The 22,080-nt window shown below is 33.5% G+C and overlaps 1 protein-coding gene and 1 long non-coding RNA gene across 2 annotated transcripts; both read left to right on the top strand.

Moving 5' to 3' along the window:
• Nucleotides 1–10,994: 10,994 nt before the first annotated feature.
• LOC139504006 (uncharacterized) lies at nucleotides 10,995–11,531 on the top strand. The gene has a single exon (XM_071294057.1). It carries the CDS (start codon nucleotides 10,995–10,997, stop codon nucleotides 11,529–11,531), a length of 537 nt encoding a protein of 178 aa, XP_071150158.1.
• A 1,438-nt stretch (nucleotides 11,532–12,969) lies between these two features.
• On the top strand, nucleotides 12,970–20,591 carry LOC139502802 (uncharacterized). The gene is made up of 4 exons (XR_011658944.1): nucleotides 12,970–14,039; nucleotides 15,578–15,647; nucleotides 16,770–16,846; nucleotides 18,910–20,591. It is a non-coding gene; the product is annotated as an uncharacterized lncRNA (long non-coding RNA).
• The last annotated feature ends 1,489 nt before the right edge of the window (nucleotides 20,592–22,080 follow it).

The raw sequence follows: 22,080 nt of genomic DNA, 5'->3' as shown, positions 1-22,080 counted from the left end.
ATAAACGGGACGATTTCAACTTCCCAATTATCAATTTCCCATTTCTCAGCAGTAACATACCCTCTGCCCCTTCGTATGGTGTTTACATATCACAATTGATACGTTATTCACGTGCTTGTTCACACTATACGGACTTCATATACAGGAGTGTGCTCCTTACGCAGAAACTGCTCCAACAAAGTTATGAGGAGGACAGATTAAAATTGACACTCCGTAAATTTTATGGACACCATCACGAATTGGTTGATCCATATAATGTCTCTTTAACCAAACTAGCTAAGGACATTTTTACCACATGGTAGATTGTGGTTTGTCATTATGTCGTCTAATCTTTTAATTACCAAACGTGACTTATTCCCGATTGTGACCGTTTTGCTGAATGTGAATTCGCATTACTATAAGACGTGTTTCTGTACTTGTTTATCCCAAATTCATGTATTTAGTTTACATGTTTAATGTTATATTTGTAATTCTCATCAGATTTTGTCAAATGTGTTGACGTCTTCTTATTATATATTTAGGTATGACGTATAGAAAAATTAACCACCTCCTCTTTATTAATTATATTAAATTTTGTACGATTGTTTACGTTTGGGGTTGGATTCATAACAGACTGGACATATATATATTACAGTTAATTGCTATTGATGGGTATTGCAATATGTATTTTGTTTAAATGAATTATCAGTATTTGGTTCTAAATCAATCCTAGTTCTATCTCATTTTTGAATGATAGTTTTTCATATGTGACGTCATGCTGTTTCTAAATTTTATAAATTCAAATGTGGCATAACGTTTCTGCCTTTTCGCCATCGTATGTGACGTCACAATTTTTTTAATTACGTTGACGCTTGGACTGATTCGGATGTGTGTCTATTTTGTGATATACTTGGGTTTAGTTTTCTGTAATTAGTTAATATTTCAGTTTCATTATGTATATCTCTTTCATATTCATTTGTTAACATTTACTGTTTGCAATAGCATTAAGTATTCAATATAATAAGGATGTTCTTATCCCGTGCATAAAAACAATGCCGTATTTGTCAAAACCTTTTCAACTTTTAATCTTCAGTGCTGTACAACTTTGTACCTTTTTCACGTTCGATCTTTTATATCTAGGCGTTATGTATTCAGGTTTAGTTTTCTGTAATTAGTTTATACTTTAGTTTCTTTGTGTATATCTCTTTCATATTCATTTGATAAAATTTACTGTTTGCAATAGCATGAATTGTTCTATATAATAAGAATGTTCTTATCCCGGGCATAAAAACAATGCCGTATTTTGCGAAACCTTTTCAACTTTTGATCTTCAGTGCTGTACAACTTTGTACTTTTTTCACTTTCGATCTTTTATATCTGGGCGTCACTGGTGAGTCTTGTGTGGGCAAGGCGCGTTTTTGGCGTATTGAATTTTAAACCTGATGCTTTTTGTTATCTATTAATCATGTTTTTCTGTGTCTAATATGTTCTCCTATTTATTTGTATTGTAGTCCTGTAATATTATGTTGTCATTTCAATGTTATATTTAACTTTGCCATTAAAGTGCGAGGTTTGGCATGCCTTAAAACCAGGTTCAACCCACCACTTTTATTCCCCTTTAAAAGTGTCCTGTACCAAGTCAGGAAGATGGTCATTGTTATATATTGTTCGTTTCTCTTTGTGTTGGATTTTAACGTTGAGTCGTTTGTGTTTTCTCTTATTTTTGAGATATTGAGATAAGACGTGGCACGGTACTTGTCTATCCCAAATTCATGTATTTGGTTTTCATGTTACATTTGTTATTCTCGTGGTGTTTTGTCTGATGATTGGTCTGTTTCTGTGTGTGTTGCGTTTCGATGTTGTGTCGTTGTTCTCCTCTTATATTTAATGCGTTTCGCTCGGTTTTGGTTTGTTGCCCCGATTTTGTTTTTTGTCCATGGATTTGTGAGTTTTGAACAGCGGTATACTACTGTTGCCTTTACTGAACATGTGTTGCTACAACTGTCATATGCATCCAAGACTTTATCATAATAGTTTCATGCTTTTTAAGATAAGGGCATAATACCCTATCAGCATACTCGTTATGAAACAACTTGAAACTGTAACAGCGGATGAATGCATATATAGACAATACCGGTAGTTTGAATGCTGCCACAAGAAAAAAGAAATACACTTAGGGGTAAGAGAATACAAAGACGAATCCAGAGTCGAAACAAATCTCAAAATTGGTAAAGTTTTCTGAGAGATGACGACATTAAGAAAGAACTTTTTAGTTTTTATTCACAGGCGCTTGCTCAATAGATTTTGAGGAAGAGTTAGTTGTAGCAACAAATGCTCAGGATGTTTTGTTTTATTCACCACATGATGGTGTTTCAAGTTTAGCCCCATGTTAAAATGAATAGGCTTATACTATAGAATCAATATACCAAAAAAAACATGTGTCTGATGCAGTACTAGTGATTCACAGACTTAACTGACTCATGACTTGAACAGTCGATACTGATGCTGCTGTCATTGCTGTGTCATTATTCCGTGACATGGGGGCAGGTGAACTTTGGCTTGTATTTGGAAGTGGAAAAAGCCTTAGATATAATCTATCCGTGACCTTTCAAGTGCACGTTTACTTGAAAGGGAAGTTCGTTGTTGACATGGATGGCGTTTGAAGGTGTGACTTAATGATTTAGAATGATGATTGATCAGCCAACATCACCAGATATGGATTTGATAATGCCATTGATAAAACGAGACGTGGTTTTGTAGTAAGATCGAACAAACTTATCAGATGGGGTTTACGAAGCAAGAAAACATGTTTTTGAAAGTGGAAAGACTTATTGATGATATTTGAACGACTCGGTCTAATGTTTTTCATCATGTAAAACGTGCAATATACCATGGCGGGTGTGGATGAGTAACAAGCTTGAGATTTGGTTTCTATGCTTACTATTCCAGACGCTTATAATGTCGGGGAAAATATGAAACATTGGAACCCCTTTGGACAACTCTTTGTGAGGCCTCTTCACCTTATCAGGAGCTTGTACATTATTGATGTAAAAACCAATACCGCCGCTGTCTTAGTAAATGAGGAAAATCAGCTTTCCGATTGTGAATATTTGCGGCCATAAATGATCTGTACTTTTAAAGATGTTTTAGTACTACAGTGATTTTATCTTATTTTCATCAATCTATCCAAATAAAAGCTCTATTTCGAAGATATGGACTGAGGACTCATCTTTGAAATTTACTCCAAGTTGGTTTTATATACCGGAAGTGTTATTTTTTTGTATTTAATCATTATCTATAGAATACAATAGGTGGTTTAGAAGATAACTTAAAGCCAAAAGCAAATGGTAACTGACCAGCACAAAAAAAAATCGAGTTTCTTTACATTTTGAAATAAAGTTGAATATTAAAGTAAAATAATGATGTTTCATGTCCGCCAGTTTGACTATAACCGGAAGTAATGCTTTTAAAGACATATGTCTTATGTATTGTATCCATTAGCAGCATCAAAGAAAGGTTCCTGAACAATTTAATGATAGTAGCAATACCCTCCTTTAAAAATAAGCTTATTTTAGTACAATGTCCGCCATGTCGGATTTTACCGAAAGTAGGGTTTTAAAAGACATCTAATCTATATAAAATATCCAAAAGTAGTACATAACAAAGGTTTGTTCCAAATATTATTATATCAGCATGATAAAAACCGCTTTTCACACACTTACACTAGCCTCTGATATTTGGATGATTTAAGTATGATGTCGGCCATTTAAGATTATTACCGGATGTGAGACATTTTTTTCAAATGCCTCCTTATCTTGAATAAAAGAGTAACAGCTGAGCTGAGTCTATGCCAAATTTTATTCCTGTAGCATGATTTGCACAATTTTTTACAAAGCGGCCGTATTAATTTCTGGTACATCAGATCATCGAATCAGCTATTCCATAACATACCAAGTACTTTTGTGTTTTGTTCGCATATAGTAGTACTTTTTCCGTTTTAGCGAGCTTACGTATATCCACACGGTTTGACGTCCAGGATCGTAGATAAAATCCAGTTTCCTCCATCATTGATCTCCCTTCCTTATAGTCAGCCCACCCTCGTTCTGTAAATTTAACAGAATGTTGTCCACATACAAATCAGTCATTCAAACTTTGCGAATTATGCGATGTCGACAAATGCAGTCGTAAACAATTTTGATAGGCATAGTGCTTGATTCCTTCTGTACAGGATGATAAGGAATGTAGTGATACTTTTCTTAAGTTCATCTGTTTCATCTACCTTCTCTATGAATCCTTTTCGTTCCTGTTCTTGTATAATGTTCCCGTACTTCTTTAACATATCTGAGTTTTGAGTAAGTCTTTGAAGGACGTTTTCTGTCCTTCTGTTCGTGACTGCTTAATTTATAGGCAATTCATCACGTTTTCAAGGTAACATAGCGGAATATTTGTTTTCTCAGAACTCAATTGATCTGTCCTGATAGACTTAAATATATGCATTGTCGTCTTCGTCTACCTCCCTACTATTTATTCCTATTGAATCTAAATTCCAAAATCTCTCCAGAATGAATTCTTTAACTTTGTGTGATACTAGAACATTACACATACTAGTCTTCGACGTGTTTGTTTTCTTACCGTATGTAAGTACCGAAAGCATTTCTCCGATATTGGATTTCACGGCGGTCGGATCGTTTACACGGACTATATAATCTTTAACAATGTCCCCGTAGTGATATGCGCCTACCAGCAACGATATCTCGAATGAATCGTGCTTTGTCACCGTGTGCGCTATCTTTAAACCACACAAATAACCGTTCTGTGTATCAATATGACGTATGTGATTCTGTATAGGCATGCCGATCATCTGTACTATCAGTACTTTGATTGACAATACGTGTCCTACATCGGTTTTCAGATAGATTGTTGACTTTTCTATGTGTCTCACGTTTTTCTCTGCACCTCCAAATGCCGATTAATATATTATTTATGTTCCCGCTATCTGTAAATTTAGTTCAGTTTTGCGTTTCAAAAGATGTTTGCCCTCCTTCGTCAAAAAGAATATCCGTATCGATAAAGAACTGATTTGAGCCTACTTGTGCCACGGCAGTTTTCAAAAGTACATTCGATTGCAATTCTGTCCGTTGAGAATACAAAATAGTAGTATTATGTTCCGTATCATCAATGTCATTCACGAGTTGAACGTTGGGCGAATTCGAAGATAGTGGGTTTAACGTGCATTACATTAGTTTGTGTGGTGTTTCTCATTACAATGTGCGTTTAGATTTACATTCGTTTAGTCTGTGTATACCAAGGTAGTTAAAGAGAACAAATTTGTTCATACGGCATTATGTGTCGGCTGTTTTACTGCAATGAGTTGGTGGATGTATTTCCTGACATTAAACGCTAGGTCAAGTCTCAATATTCTTGTAAGATTTAGATTTCACCAATTTCGGATGTCGACTCTTTTGTCCTGTGTCCGGTATAACGATATCGTCTAATATGCTTTCAGGGAGGTCCGTTATACCAACGTTTTTGTTCTATGTCCTCGCGCGAGATATTTTCTGACTTCAACGGGTAATTTGTTGACAATAATGGGAAGAAGTAGTGTGCCGTATGTTTCATGTGTCTTACCCAAAGTTTCTAGACCTTGACGCTACCTCCAATTTGATCGTAAAAAACTTCGTAAGCTTGTTTACTGATTTATAGGCGAAGGAATTTCTAAATCTAGTGCTTCGTGTTCTACTTCATGAGCTTTCAAGCAGTTACACTTTTGTATATTTGTAAGTAACTAGTTAAGATGTACGGACGACTCACATGAGTCCCAGAAGGTTTGCCATTCTGAAATCATGCCTTCGAAAGTTGGAAGCGTAAGTTTTGGTACGTTACTCTGATTAAAAGTTTCAGGAAATGTACTTTATTGCGTGTTGATTGTGAGAATGGCTTGGGCAAACTGGTTTTCAAACGACAGTGCGTTGTGTAGGTTTGCTATGTTTTGCGTTGAAACAAACGGTATAGTTTTTGGATTTAAAGTGTGCGTTTTAGTACTTTAGTATTTGATTCAATGTGACGGGACTGCAGGATTTTGGACATTTGTATGAACTTACGTACGTGTCAAATCAAGGTTATCATATTAACCGAAAATTCATCTGAATGAAATAATCTAATTTACCACATCTTCCGGTTCCGTTAACTTTAGAATTTGTTCATTCAAGTCCTAAAACAATGTTTGTGTTTGCACAAGTTTTCCTAGTGTTGTAATGACTTCTACTTGATCGAATTTTGTATTCTCCTTTGTTTCATCTAATCTTCGGTATACCTTGAACTACACGTATTTTGCGACTATCTGAACAACGGAACCGAAATTACGTTAGTGATTGCGAAAAGCAGATTAGCGCAAGTGAAAACCCTTACATAACCGCAACTAGAACTTATGGCCGCAGTTATTGGAACTAGACTAGCTTTTCATGTAAAATCGACCTTCTAATGTAAAAGCGTGGCTTTCTGGTCGGATAGCTGTATAGTATTGCACTGGCTAAATCATCGAAACTGTTTAAACGATTTATTGTGAATCGAGCGCGAGGAATAACAAAATCTACAAAATCAACATTAATGGAGATATTGCCCAAAAGAATGCAACCCAACCAATCTCTTAACACGAGGAATTGACGTCGATCAATACATCGATAAAGAAAAAAAGACAGAATTAGTTAACGGTATTGACAATTACAGAAAAAAACGAAGACGAGGAATTTCTAAACAATGAAGTTCATACTGATCACTATGATATCAGTAACGTTATAGACAATTGGAAATATTGAAATTTTCAGGAAAGTGATTTGAGTAACTGCTTACGTTCAGCGGTTCATATTTAACTACCAATATACCGATATACCAAACATCTGAGATAAAAACAAGGCAATATCCTAGCACTAGACAATTGTGACTCTTCATACAGCCCGTAACAGAGTAACAGAGTAGTGATCGAATTCGCGTTTCTTTACCGTCAAAATAAGTTACGTTATCGACAATCTTATTTCAGAGGTGACATAATTTAATTTTCTTCATCGACAAAATATTTCATGTCCAACGTGTAAGATTTCAATGTTTAAGTCGAAGTTTTTTTAACACAATAAAACATTTTTTATTATCAACCTCTGTCATTAGCATTTTCATTTTAACGGTAAAGATAATGTTTTTCAATGTAGATATTATATACTGCTTGCACTGTGAATATTTATGGGATTCAACACTGTAATAGTTTTTCTTTCGTCTAATACAGAATACCCCATATCTTTTCTTTTTCATACCTAACTGTTTATTATGTCCCCGGGATTATCCCAATCATACATTGTTGCAATACCGACATGCTTGTACTTTGTCGCAGAAAAAAACTGAAATAAATTTCCTTCAAATCGAAGTAAAAATATATAAATGTACCCTTTAACATTTGAAATGTTGAAGACAAAATTGCTCTAAATCTTAAGTTATTGACGAATATTTGAAATTTAAACCTCTATAAGATGTGATGTACGGCATTTCATTTTATCATTGGTAATGATCCATATCTGACAGAGAAGAAATATTCATAATTCTCAGAAAGTTTTCGTAAATATTGTTAGATACCACTAATCGTTCCAACAATCAAGACAACAGAGACAAACAGGGGAAAAAATATGAAAATGAAAAGATATGACTTAAGTGTTAGCATGTTCAGGGAGACGGCACTCAATTTACAAAAAAATAATTGATGTTTTTAGGAACTGTAGAGGTCTCCACAGGTTTTCAACAAGGATTGAAAACCTTGAATATGAAAGCCTCGAAATTCATGATACTTTTTCTGTGCGGTAGTTATATCTACAAATCCAATCATGAACACAACATATAATACCTGTATATTCATACATGTATATTTATATATTGGGAATTTATTTTTGCTTCCAAACAGAATTATAAGGTTATGTATAAGTGCCTCCGTTCACTGCACAATTGTAAATTGTCTTCCTAAAGACCAGCAAAAATAAATGGCACAAGTTCACGTAGTCATAAAAAAGTCGTATAATTTACGTTATCGAACAAAAAAGTCAGAAATACGGAATATTATATGTGAATTCCGTTTCCCCTACATGCTTCAAAAGTCAAAGAAAAATGTTTTCCCCGATACAAACGTTTGAAGAACCAGCTTTGTGTAACCTTTAGACAAATTCGACTGTATATAAGGAAGTTAATATGTTTACTCTGATTTGAAATTATCTTTTAGAACTTTTTTAGTATAATTGCGAACCTATGTTGTTTATGGGTAATAGGTGAAATGTTGCATGATCCCTCAAAATGACAGCAAGCGAAGTTTTCCGGACGATTTTCATTTGTACACTGCTAAAAACTGTCAGGTCCTGGCCATGGTATATTTTGGAGAATTTTTTTTTACAGATTTTTACTAAACAAATTATTCTCTGTGTGTGCCATTGCAAGAAATAGTTTTGCTCGTTATTTTGTCATATATAAAAAAAAACTCTCAACAAAATTTTCCTGTTTAAACTGTACTTGAAAAAAGTTTGGCATGTGAAACGGACGAAGACATATTCTAACAGAAGTACAAATACCAGTCCCTTTTGTGTATACATTTGAGAAAACATTTCAATGTTATTGATTACATTCAAATCCATCACACATACGGTACACATTGTAGTCCGAAAAAATAAAGGACTTCATTCCTATCAAACACCTTTTTAATTGTTCATCACTATATTTCTTTTAGTTTTGGGTAAAATTGTAAAGGAAATAATACTATCAAGACGTCCTCTCATAAATCTTTTTTTTTTGTTCTGACTAAAGAAATGACTACTTTTCGCCCAATCGAAATGGTGCATGAACATATTTTGTTTCATATTATTAGAATTATTTTCAATATTATCGGTATTAAACTTGATTATTGTTACATGAAAGTTAGTCAGCATTGTCAATCTTTTTAACGTTAAAGTACCAATAGTTCGGTCACTACTCAATTAAGTTTGTCGATAACGTAGCTAATTTTGACGGTAAAGAAACATCAATTCGATCACTTCTCTGTTACGGGCTGTAGATGACGGTAGCTTTTTGAGATGCAATGGAAGGATTCACAGCGGAATCATTTTAGAGAATTCCAAATTTCCGTATTTATTACCTGCGAATCATTTACTTACCAAACTGATAGTGACAGGCGCACACGAGCGTTCACTTAATTCGGACTCAATGCTACGCTTACTTACGTATTACAATCGTATTGGGTACCGATACTTAGACAATATGTTAAGGAGTAATTGATCAAGTTTTCGCTGTTGTTAATCATTGTAATGTTACGTAAGTGTCACGTGTTGACATTCGAGTCAAAATAGATATACATACATTCTATTCGCTTTTGTTATTGTTAGCTATATAGTTGTCCGATGTAACCTCTTAACGATATTGGTGTCAAGTGAACCTCTTAACGATATTGGTGTCAAGTGACCAGGATGAATTTACAGCTGAAATCGATACTAGCAGGACATAGTAGTGCCGTCTCCGGAATATTCCAGAAATTCGACGAAAATGGGAAGAGCGGCACAAAACTTGTTGATTCCAATAACCTTCGAAACAGAAATCGTTAACTCTGATGATTATTTATTTAATTTAGAAAAAAAAATCCAGCCAATAGCAAAATTTATCTAAGTACAAACATCAACGCTAAACACAAATGCCACAAGTTCGCAACATCACGCAAACGTACAAGAATGCATAATTTTACATACCTTCATACAAGAGCTTACGTTATTTTTTACGACAAAATTGAAACATATGTACGTGGTTTAGAATCCCTTGGTCAGACAGAGAATACATATGACCCATTATTGGTTACTATCATATTGAAAAAGTTACCGGGGACGTACGCACAAATCTTACAAGACACCATGAATCAAATAGTTGGCAATTAAATGAACTACTACATATACTATCTCAAGAACTCAACATTATGGAGAGAAGCAATTCCTCTGATCATACGGAAACTTAAACCACTACAGCAGCATTTCACACCAATGCAAAGGTACGTACAAAATAAATCAACACAAATAAACGTAAAATCATGTGTACTTTTCTAAGATAATTGATCAAACAGCAAATATTTCTGTTGTTAAACAGCATCGTTTATGTTTTAACTGTCTTTGACCCCCAATATAGCTGATTGCAAATCACACAAAAGTTGCAGGAAATTTAAAATAAAGCAGCATACTAGTTTATGCAAAGACGAGGTTAAAAAGATGAAAAACAGAGTAACACTAATGAATATATTACTAGTAACACAATTCAGTAAACACAACACAACGCGAAGAAAACGGGTACAGTTCTTCACTCACAGACACAGACTAAAAACTGTCGTAGCGCAAGTAAGTTCGGGCATTCAATGTACTTACACAAACACATTATTTGACAAGGGTGCACAGTTGCCCCCATCACAGAAAAATAAGCTACAGAGCTTGATTTGACAATTACCAGACAGAAGACCATAAACTTGTGAGGATTTTGTGACACAAGTAATGGCACAGACAACGGCAAATTACCTATCAACGTTTTGATTGTACCAGAAATAGCTGTACCAATGAAGACTTATGTACGTAATATAACAAATTTAAAGTATTTGTTTCGCTTGAAATTAGACCATCCGCTCTCACATGACCCAATGGTTGAAGATTCTCTATTGAATTATATCTAATTCGATTATTACTGGTCAATTGTCGATGATAGAATAGTATGAGGAACAGGACCTACTACCGTCAAGTCGGAAATCCGTAACCTTCTGTCCGGCACAATCAATTGAATACCTGCAAATCCAGATCACACACTTACGTCAATGATGAACATATTAGTAGGTCACAAAGTTGAAGAGTAGAACTTTTATAATGGAGAAATTTATGGAAGTTGAAGCTGCTAGTATAAATAATAGTGACAACAAATCTGAAAACAGACAATTCCAAGATGCATATAAATCAAATGGTAGAGGTTACCATATGGAAACAAAAAAATATGTTGATAAGTTACCTTGTAAGGAGGAACACCACACCTTACTAGACAACAGAAGTATTGAATCACGGAGAACAGAAAATGTCATTAAGCGTCTTAATCGTGAACTTACACTTTTACAGAAAAACGGAAAAATTATTAATGAACAAGAAAAACGTAGATTTATCGAGAGAGTTGATGAACGATCAGCCAAAACAAATGTTCATTCCATACCGCCCCATCATTTCCGTAAAAAGTCGTCAACCACGCCAATCAGAATTGTATTTGACTGTAGCTGCAAACCTTCACCTATTAATCTAAGCTTAAATGATTGTTTGATGGATCTTTGGCCAAACTTTAATGATTTAACCGGAATTTTTCTCCGATTTAGAATGCACAAATACGCCGTCTCGACAGGTATAGAAAAAGCCTTACTTATTATGGGCTGGATGAAGAGGATCGTGATGTTACCAGATTCTCTTATGCGTAGTAACCCGGATGACCCAAATAGTCAACTAACCGCAAACAGATTCAAGTCAGTATAATTTGGAGCAACTTTCATTCCGTTTATCCTAAATGCTGTTATACGTAAACATTTGACTGCAATTCAACAGACTGGACAGCAATGTTAAAGAAATACTTTTATGTTGACAATATTATATCGAGCTTTAATTAACAAAGAGCTTTGTTATACTTCTTCCATGCATCACGTTTAGTATTTGTAAATGATTTGTATGATGCGAGAGCATAAGAAATTGAACATTTATCAAAATTATCATGTAACCGAGAAGCTTAATCCTTATGGAACAATTTTGTTCGGTGGATGGTGGGAGAGATTGAGAGGAATAACGAAAAACTGCATTAAACGAGCACATATGGACAATAAAACACTCAACACGATAATGACTGAAGTAGAACGTTTACTCAGTGATCGCCCACTAACATACGTTTCATCGGATCAAACGCGGACGACGAACCCCTTACTCCGTCACATTTATTATATTGAAAACGGACCAAGACGCTACCGTATAACGGCCTTAAAGACTGTAGTTTACAACCAGGAACCAAAGACACTACGCATGAACCAGTAACTGGCTAGACAATCGAAGTTTCTTTCATTAATTCTTAAAAACTACATAAAAAGATGGAAGCAGGAATACATAAATTCGCTTAGGAAATATTACCGATACACAGATCGAAACACATAGAACATTAACGTCGGAAATATGTAGTTCAGATTCAGGACTATGTATCTAGAGTAAATTGGACTTTGGCGATCATTGACAAATTATTTTACGGTAAAGATGGACTTACACGATCAGCCATAATTCGAACAAAAACTGGTTTGATATCTAGACCAATCATCAAACTTGAATTCTTTGGAACTTGAAAATATAGCAGCTCAGAGTGAGGAAAAGACGAAAATAAAAACATAGACTAACATGTGTTAAATATAAATCGTGAAAAGTAAAATGATAACGTGTGATTAGCATATAGACATTAAAATGAATTTAAACCGTGGGCTGTTAAATATTTTACATATAAACTTTAAAATTTTACTAGTAATTTATTTTATTAGAACTTTAATAATTAATGTTGTGATCACTTTCATTTATTTTAAAGTAATTCATGTGCGGCCCAAGTATGTTAAGAGCAAAATAACAAACGCAACGTTCTCGCTGCCCATATTCATTGTAACATATGTGACATGTTGACATTAGAGCTTGAATAGAAAGAATTATTCACACTAGTCATTATATCAGAGGGAGAGGTATCCATTGCCTCAAAAAATGACAAAAATCTTTAATGCCCTAGACTCGTACGACTTAGCCAGGAAAGGATAAGGTTGGTACCTTTATATATCACAAAGTCGAAATGAACTATTGCCAGCTGGCCAAACCAAGACATTTTCCACATGGGTCATGACACAAGAGGTATATGTAGTAATTGTATAATGGCCCATAGTACTTATGAGCCATTCTCTGTAAGGACCAAAATTAGTGTTCACACCTATGTCACAGATTTTTACCATTCTTTGTACACATACTACATAACTAATATACTTAACAACTAACACTTTAAAAATTGATTTTGGGCTTTGTTACTATGGAAATGGCGGCCATTTTGATTTTGGGCTTTTTTTTCAATGAAAATTCTAAAAAAATTCCTAAATATCAATGCTTATTTTCCCGTTATCCTGACAGTAATTGATGCAGACACTTATCACATCTCAAAGCTGTTACCTTTGTCTTTTTAAAAATATATTACATATTTGGCTGACAATTGCGTACATATGCTTATTTTCTATTGGAGAAGGGGGTGATTCTGACATCTAAATGAAAACCAGATTTCACCAAAATTCATTGAAGCTTTGAAAAAATTTCCAAGATAGTTTTTTGAAAAGATTGTCAAAATCATAAAGATAAACCCCCCATTTAAAAATTAAAAAAAATTCAGGGATGTGTTTTTTGATTTAAGAAAAAAAATGTGGATTGAAAACTTGAAAAAATCAACTATGTGTCTATGAATTATCTCCCCTTTATTGTTCTTCTTCATTGAAAACATAAAGAAACAACAGGAAGTACAAGGATTAATGCCCAAAATAAAGTGCAGACGAAATGCAGACACTGATAAAACCATTATAATGTTGGTAAAAATAAGATATTTCAAGGTAGATAGTACTATGGAGTGCAATTTCTCTCTAAAGTTTGTGGATTGTGATAAACTCATTTGATGAACCTCTTGCCAAACACTGAAACAGTGAAACACAGGCAGTACATACATGTACCAAATGTTTGCTATTTTTTTCTGAGAATGGTCTTAAACCATCAGTAGCTCTAGATCTTCACATCAATATTGTATTTCAATTAAATGAAGAAAAAACAATTCAAATTGTGCACGTCGCATGTTATGCCAACAAAAAGTTTTCATCCAGATATTGACCACATCAAGGATTCTGGACTCAAGTCGTTACCTTACAGAACTAGCCTTAAACTAGCAAGTAGTGGACCGAGGGAAAAGGATTTTATTCATCTTATTAACTAGACAAGAATGTGAGTAATGAAAATAAAATGAAATTGTCATGCCCCCCCCCCCCCCCCCCCCCCCCCCCCCCCCCCCCCTTTTCCCCCTTTTATAGTTTGGATTAGTTTATGTAATATTTAGATTTTCATAATTATCATTCATCATTGATTATTTGTTAAACATTCTCAATTACTAAGACAATGCAAACATTTATTTAGTTTCAAAACAGATATATAATTTACAATGTACCTCCTTTCATGACTTTCATGAGTGTAAGAATTGGGGTCCTCTAATTTTTATGTATTATTTACTTTTTACACATTTTCTAAAACAAATACTTATTCTGTACAATTGTAAGGAAAATGATTTTATAGTCAAAATGTAGATTTCTGTAGTAATTTGATTTCTTTTTAATGTTTGTCCTTCATTCTGAGATTTATAATCTATCTTGTCAGTGGCAGATCCAGAGTGGGGCCCACTGACTGACATAAGACTGGGGCCCACTTCAGTCAAGCTTCAGTGATTCCCTAGACAAGCAACTATTTTTTTTCATAAAAAAGGGGGGGGGGCGGCCCCCTGGGCTTCCCCTAAATCCGCCTCTGATTGTATAACCTTATTTTGTTTTCCACAGTTATTCTTCTTACTTTTGCATCCCATTATTCTCTATTTTAATTATGATCAATTATGTGTGCTTATTTACAAAATGTATCTCCAATTATTATGTCATATTTATTTTTTAATTCAATAATTTGCTTATATTAATTATTCTTTGTTTGGTAAACCCTATTAAGCTTCTTAAATGATGTGTTCATGGTTTAATCTATTATTTTTACAATTTATGAATTATTTGTTATTGATTTCAAAACAGTACTTTAGCTGTAAAATTGTCAAAACTTTAAAACTCCTATTTACATTACACCATGGTTGTGAATATAAATATTTGATTTGCATTTAATATCAAGCTCCCCACCCCCTCCCCCAAGATTAAATGTGAATTCTATATCCCTCCTCCCCATCTCTGAGATTTGATCAGGTTTTTAAAACATCCTAAATAATGAGTATCTTTTAACAATGGTTTGAAACTGTAAATAACCGACTTCCTCAAAAAAAATATATTGAAAAAAAAATTGTATAATGATAGAAAACAGATGAGTACTCTGTTGCAAATATAATCTGTGTATGGTTTATTACCTTTTACTTTAACATATGAATAATTGGTATGCAATATTACAGCTAATTTCTTAATGCATGTAGAATAAAATTTTGGTTAGCCTGCTTGCTTTGTTTGTATATTGTACACTCATAAGGATAACACCCAATTAAATTCAAATATGATATATAGGTTTAACTATGCCAATATAAATTGTTTAAAGATGTCATTCTTATTTATAAAGCTTGTATAAACAATTATACAAACAAAGCAAGCAAGAAAATCAAAGTTTTACTTTGTAAGCATTAGGAAATTAGCTGTAATAAATCTTGAACAGCAATACATGTATAGATTAACACAGAACTTGTTTCAATGTTTAACTGTAGTTTTATAAATAATTGCTATCATTTTTTCCAGCATGTTGTACTTTGTTTCTGAAGAAAATAAGAATAGATGTCAATGATGCAGTACTTGAAGGTGAAATGAGGTAATAATAATATATTGTTTAAAAGTAATCCTTGTTTCTTCACCAAAGGTTCAGCATGTGTTTAGCAATAATACTATGATATACAGGTACATATTTGTCATACAAAGTCTTCACAAACACGGATAGAGACAGGTAGGCTAGAAAAATATATATTAGAGAGTCTTGTCCTTTTCACAAATTGCACCTATTTAAATTTATTTAAAAAATTATACTTAACTGTATCATAATAAATTTTTTTGTCTATGAAAAACTTATCATTTTAACAAAAATTACAAACCTTATTTGCTGTTTATATTGCTGATTCTTATTTTTATTCTCCATTTATATAAGCTGAATCAATTTAATGGTTGTGTAAATAATTATTATTCTTTAAAGAAGATTCTATTTATACTAAGAACTATAATCAACTTTGTATTTTATGCAATTGTTGAGCAATGCTAACTTACATCAAGACAGATTCAGATTCAATATTTTATTATAGTCTCACTACTTGGAATTCATATACAGTACATACAGAGTATATAAACAATATAAGACAGCCAATATACAAATATTAAACACAAATAACAAGACATCTAACATGAGCGATATTTTCCAATTAACAAAGTTCCATAACTCATCAGTTAAAAGGTAAAATTTGTCACAATCAGAAGTGCTGACATCCATTATTCCTGAGGTTGTGTAATCATTGTTATAAATCTTCCTTTCTCAATTTTATTCTTTAAAGAAATTTTATCAATGCAGACTGTTTATGAAAAGGTGTACAGAAAGCAAATGTTATATAAAAAATAATCATAAAGTGATTGCATAGAATTGAACCCCTAGAAACTATTACTGGCAAAAATAAAAATATATTTTTGCTGAATTAATTGCCAATGAAAATTATCTCTACTAGAGATCAAAGAACATAGAAGTAAACAGTATAGGTCAGCTATGATCACTCAAAAATGTCAGAGTCAATATGTTATGTGCCCATAACTGAGTTATATTGTAGTAAGTTACAAATGTTCCTCATTTTTTTTTTTATCTTTTCAAAGCCAGATTTATTTGACATATTCCTTAGAATTAACCAGGGGAAATAGCAATTCAACATGATGTCATCAGAAACCTTATATTTTTCAGAGTGATGTAACACAGGCAAGAATTTAAGTGAATGAAACAGCATCACTTCTAAAAGTAGCATGGAATTTTTATCACAGGTATTATTTAGACAGACAGATTAAAAAGTGTTTTGCCTTGTAAATCAACAACAACAGTTTCTCAATCAATATTTTAAAATTGTGTTTAAACGTTTTACTAAACCCCTTCAAACTAGCTATATATAGAATCGCCCTTTTTTTTGGCAAAGGGGGGGGGGGGAGGGGGGTATTTATCTGATAAACAATCTGTTGTCCAGTTCCAGTCAAAAACATTTGGGAATCTAAACTTAATACCAAAATGTTAATGCTTACAAGTGATTATAACATCAATTGGCCAAAATTAGAGCCAAATTTTTCTTTTAATTAGAAATATCTATGCAATAGGGAGAAACATGACTCAGAAACATTACTTTTCTATAACTTTTTATAAATTGCTTATTATTTGACCCATTTCAATGCGATTTTATTCTTGTATTTCGGGGCTTCTTTCACGTGCTGAATCTAAACATGTATTAAGTTTAGGGATTTTGGGTCCCTTTTTTTAAATGGGTCCATTGAGGGTCCAAAATTTAACTTTGTTTGATTTTATCAAAAATTGAATTATTGGGGTTCTTTGATATGTCAAATCTAACTGTCTATTTAGATTTTTAATAGTGGGTCCCGTTTTCAAATTGATCTACACTAATAAGGTACCAAGGGTCTAGAATTAAACTTAGTTTGATTTTAACAAAAATTTAATTCTTGAGATTAATTGATAAGCCCAATTTAACTGTATATTTAATTTTTAATTTTGGGTCCCGTTTTAAAATAGGTCTACATTAAGGTCCAAAGGGTCCAAAATTAGACTTCGTTTGATTTTTACAAAAAAATAATGTAAGGGGTTCATGCTGAATTTAACCATGTATTGTGATTTTTGGGCCCTGTTATCAAATTTGTCCATATTGAGGTTTAAAGGTTCCAAAACTGTTTAATTTCATCAAACCATTGAATTCCTGGGGTTCTTTGATATGCTCAATCAAACTGTGTATTTAGATTTTTGATTTTGGGTCCCATTTTCAAATTGGTCTACATTAAGTTCCAAAGGGTCCAAAATTAAACTTAGTTTGATTTTAACAAATATTGAATTCTTGGGGTTCTTATATATGCTGAATCTAAACATGTGTTTAGATTTTTGATTATGGGCCCAGTTTTCAAGTTGGTCCACATCAAGTTTCAAAATTTAACTTTGTTTGATTTCAACAAAAATTGAAATCTTGGGGTTCTTTGACATGTTGAATCTATTTAGAGTTTGGATATTGAACCATTTTAGCTTAATTGTCAAATGTTTAATCACAATCCAAATTCAGAGCTGTATTAAGCCTGGTTCTGGCTATGCAAATTGGTTAAAAAGAAATTATATGCCCAAGACCTATTATGGTATACAAATGTCCTCCGTCTATCTGTCCAGCGTAAACATATCGCACCATAACATTAGAAGGACTTTTCCAAATTTCATGAAACATAATGTAGTTGTTACTTATAATGGTCAAAATGATCTGTATACGTTTTGGTAAAAATAAGATTAAACCTTTTTGAGTTACAGGACTTTGTAACTAAAAAAGGGGTGTTTTTTTTTTCACATGTCCCGCCGTATCTCAAAAATGATTTATGATGATTGCTTAAAACTGTACAAACTTCTTAGTTATGTTAATCTACAGATCTGTTTACTTTTTGGTGATGATTCAAAATGTTTATATTTTAGAGTTATTGAGTTTTCTGGTATAAAAGGGTTATTTTGCACCTGTCGCGCTGTATCTCAGAAAGTGTTGATGATTATTGCATAAAACTTACACTTAAGACAAAGGGCGTATCATACACTCATGGCGCAGCAGTGTATTGAGTTCATGTCTGACATGTTGATGACGGATAGACAAACAGACAACAGTATGACATAATAGTCCTGTAAATGATGTATAAAAAGTGCATAAATAATGCACTCAAAAGTTAACCATGAAAGACACAAAACTATCTTTTGAATTTTGTGTAAGCATCAATCATTAGGAAAAAATTATTTAAACTAGTAAAAATTGCTTATATCTAATATTTGATTAAGTTTTTAAAATAAAATACTTTCTTTTATTTAGAAATAATCCAGCAGTTTCCAGATTATGAATTTCACCATGTTAATGAGTTTTACAAGCAGTTAGAATGAGGTGTTTTTCAGAAGAAGAAATGAGTTCCAAGAATATATATTCTAAAAGTTCCAAATCTGTTTATTGTAATAGATTACTTGAAATAATGAAGAACATTATTACAACTGTTTTTCCACAAAATACAGAAGATGTCCTTCATTCACTGACAATGTAATTGAGTTCTAATAACCAGGAACAGAAACCTCAAGCATTACCAAAAGGTTCATTTTGTTCTTTTGTTGATTCATTGAAAAAGGCTGAATCTTAGCACCACAAAAAAATACTGTCATTCTAGACACAGACCATGTTGTACAAATCAAGTTTATCAGATGCTTCCAGACATATCTGAAAATAAATATTATGTGACATCTAGCTGCAAAATAAAACTGATTTCAAGTTTTCTGTTAATCTCTTTTGTTAATGCCAATTATTTTGTCATAGTCGCATCTCAAGTTGCATGTTTTACCTGTAACCTCTAGAAATGTATCCAACTGTTATACAAGTGAGTGGTTTAACTAGCTATAAACCAGGTATAATCCACCATTTTCTACATTAAAAAAAGGTCTGTACCAACTCAGGAATATGAGAGCTGTTATTCATTCTTTTGACATGTTTTAGCTTTTGATTTTGCCATTTGATAAGGGATTTTCCATTGTGAATTTTACCTTACTTTCATTGTGACCAAATCACTACTTTCACTTTAAACAATTTGTTTTTTTCAAATGTTTTACTTTTTCAATATATATATGCAACTGATAGGACCAATTAAATATTAAACATTTCAAAGAAAACAGTAGCCAGAATACTTAGAAAGAAATACCCCATATAATAATTGGGAACTATATTCAAAGGCCATGGAAAAAGGGAATTAATTGTGGTCTGAAGCCAACTGCAATGTTCTTTGTAATGTGTTTCCATAGCAACTGTTATTGATATTCATTTTGAATAATATAAGTTGTGTATCAAAACAATTCCTTATCAGTATGGTTTTACAAAGTTAAATAAGAAAAATTTTGAAATTGACGAATATAACCACTTACTTTCTTTTAATCTGCACAATGCAATTTCAAGTTTTGCCAAATTTCAGAAAATTTTGAACAATTTTTTTTTTTAAACAACAAAAAACACACAGCCAATTTTTTTCTTGGTGAAAGAGTGATATATGAAGATCATTTTGGGGGCATAACAAATATATCTGACGTTGGGATAAAAAATAAAATCATTTTGAAATTCACTAAAAAATGCCTTTTTCAGCAGTTTGAAAAAATGCAAAATCAGCACTTTTCAGATACAAGTTTTAATGTTTTGAATTGGTTCAAGACAATGTCTGTTTACTTTAATGTGTTATTTCAGACCTTAACTTGTTCAGTATACCTATGATTTAGGCTAAAAATGTATATTTGTTAAAAATAATGAAAGTTGAAAAATGATGCATTTTGAGATTTTGCTACTCTGTTTCTGGGCTTATATATATGGGACCTGTAACCATAGCAACAGAAACCCCAAAAACAAAAATGAAAGTTATTTTTGTTATCAGGGCATCATATGGGCTTAATATTGAAAAGATATCGAAAATCTGTGACATTGGTGTAAACAGTCCCTTAAATATCTTTGGTTTTTACAGAGAATGACTCTTTAAAGTCCTAGACCCGTACGAGTTTGTCAGGAGGGGATAACAAGGGTTGTGGTACTCCGATTCATCACGAAGTCGAAGAAAACTATTGCCGTATGGACAAATTAAGAAATTCTCCACGTGGGTCATTATATCAGAGGAAGAAATAGGAATTGCCTCTAAAATGACCCATACTACTATACCCTAGACCGTACGACCTAGTCAGCAAAGAGAAAGATGGGCACCTTTATATATCTCAAAGTCGAATTGAACTATTGACGACTTGTCAAACTAAAAGATTCTCCTCGTGGACCATGATACAGAGGTTAAGGTACTAATTACCTTTAAAATGACCAGCAAGTAAAAGTATGTTTGAATATTTTGATATACAAGAGTACTTCCCTTACCCTTTTCCTACCAATACGTACGGATCTATGATATACGATACATGGGCCTTTTTAGAGAAAACACCTACGCTAATCTTTTTGTTAGCCCACAAGGAAAAACTCTTAGTTTGGTCTTTGTGATATACAAGAGTACTTCCCTTTGCTGTTCAACAGGTACGGGTCTAGGACATAAGAACCATGGGTAATTTTCGAGGCAACATTATTCCATACATCTGATATGTTTGACAACGCAATCAGGGTTAGTGCTATGGCCCATCTAAAAGGCAATGGCTACCTCTACCTCTGCTAATATGGTCCACGTTTAGATTAACTTAGTCGGTCAGCTGGCAATATTTCATTTTGACTTCGTTGTACACCGGGATACTATATCCCCCTTTAACCGTCTGCTGACAAATTTGCACAGGTCTAGGGCATGATTGTTATGGACCATTTTAGAGGAAATGCCTACCTCTACCACTGGTATAATTGCCAACGTGGAGAATCTCATAGTTTGGCCAGCCGACAATAATTCAGATCGAATTCGTTGTATACCGTGACACCATATCCCCCTATTAACCCTTTACTGACAAAATCGTACGGGTCTAGGGTATAAATGCTATGGGCCATTTTAAAGACAATAAGTACCTCTTCCTCTGGTATCATTGCCCACGTGGAGAATCTCTTCGTTTGGCCAGCCGGCAATAGTGCATTTTCGAATTTGTGATATACCAGGGTACCCCCCTTATCCTTTTCTGACTAACTCGTACGGGTCTAGGGCATAAGTGCTCTGGGCCATTTTAGGGCCAATACCAACCTCTACCTCTGGTATAATGGTCGATGTGGAGAATCTCTTAGTTTGGCCAGCCGGCAATAGTTCAGTTCGAATTCGTTGTATCCGGGATACCATATCCCCCCTTTGAACCCTCTACTGACAAACTCGTACGGGTCTAGGGTATAAGTGCTATGGGCCATTTTTAAGGCAATAAGGACCTCTTCCTCTGGTATCATTGCCCACGTGAAGAATCTTTTCGTTAGGCCAGCCGGCAATAGTTCATTTTCGAATTTGTGATATACCAGGGTTCCCCCTTATCCTTTTCTGACTAACTCGTACGGGTCTAGTGCATA

Source organism: Mytilus edulis, chromosome 14, assembly GCF_963676685.1.
Source record: "Mytilus edulis chromosome 14, xbMytEdul2.2, whole genome shotgun sequence".
Taxonomy (NCBI): Eukaryota; Metazoa; Mollusca; class Bivalvia; order Mytilida; family Mytilidae; genus Mytilus; species Mytilus edulis.
Note: the sequence above shows the minus strand (reverse complement) of the source record. Positions and strands in the feature narration are given on the sequence as shown.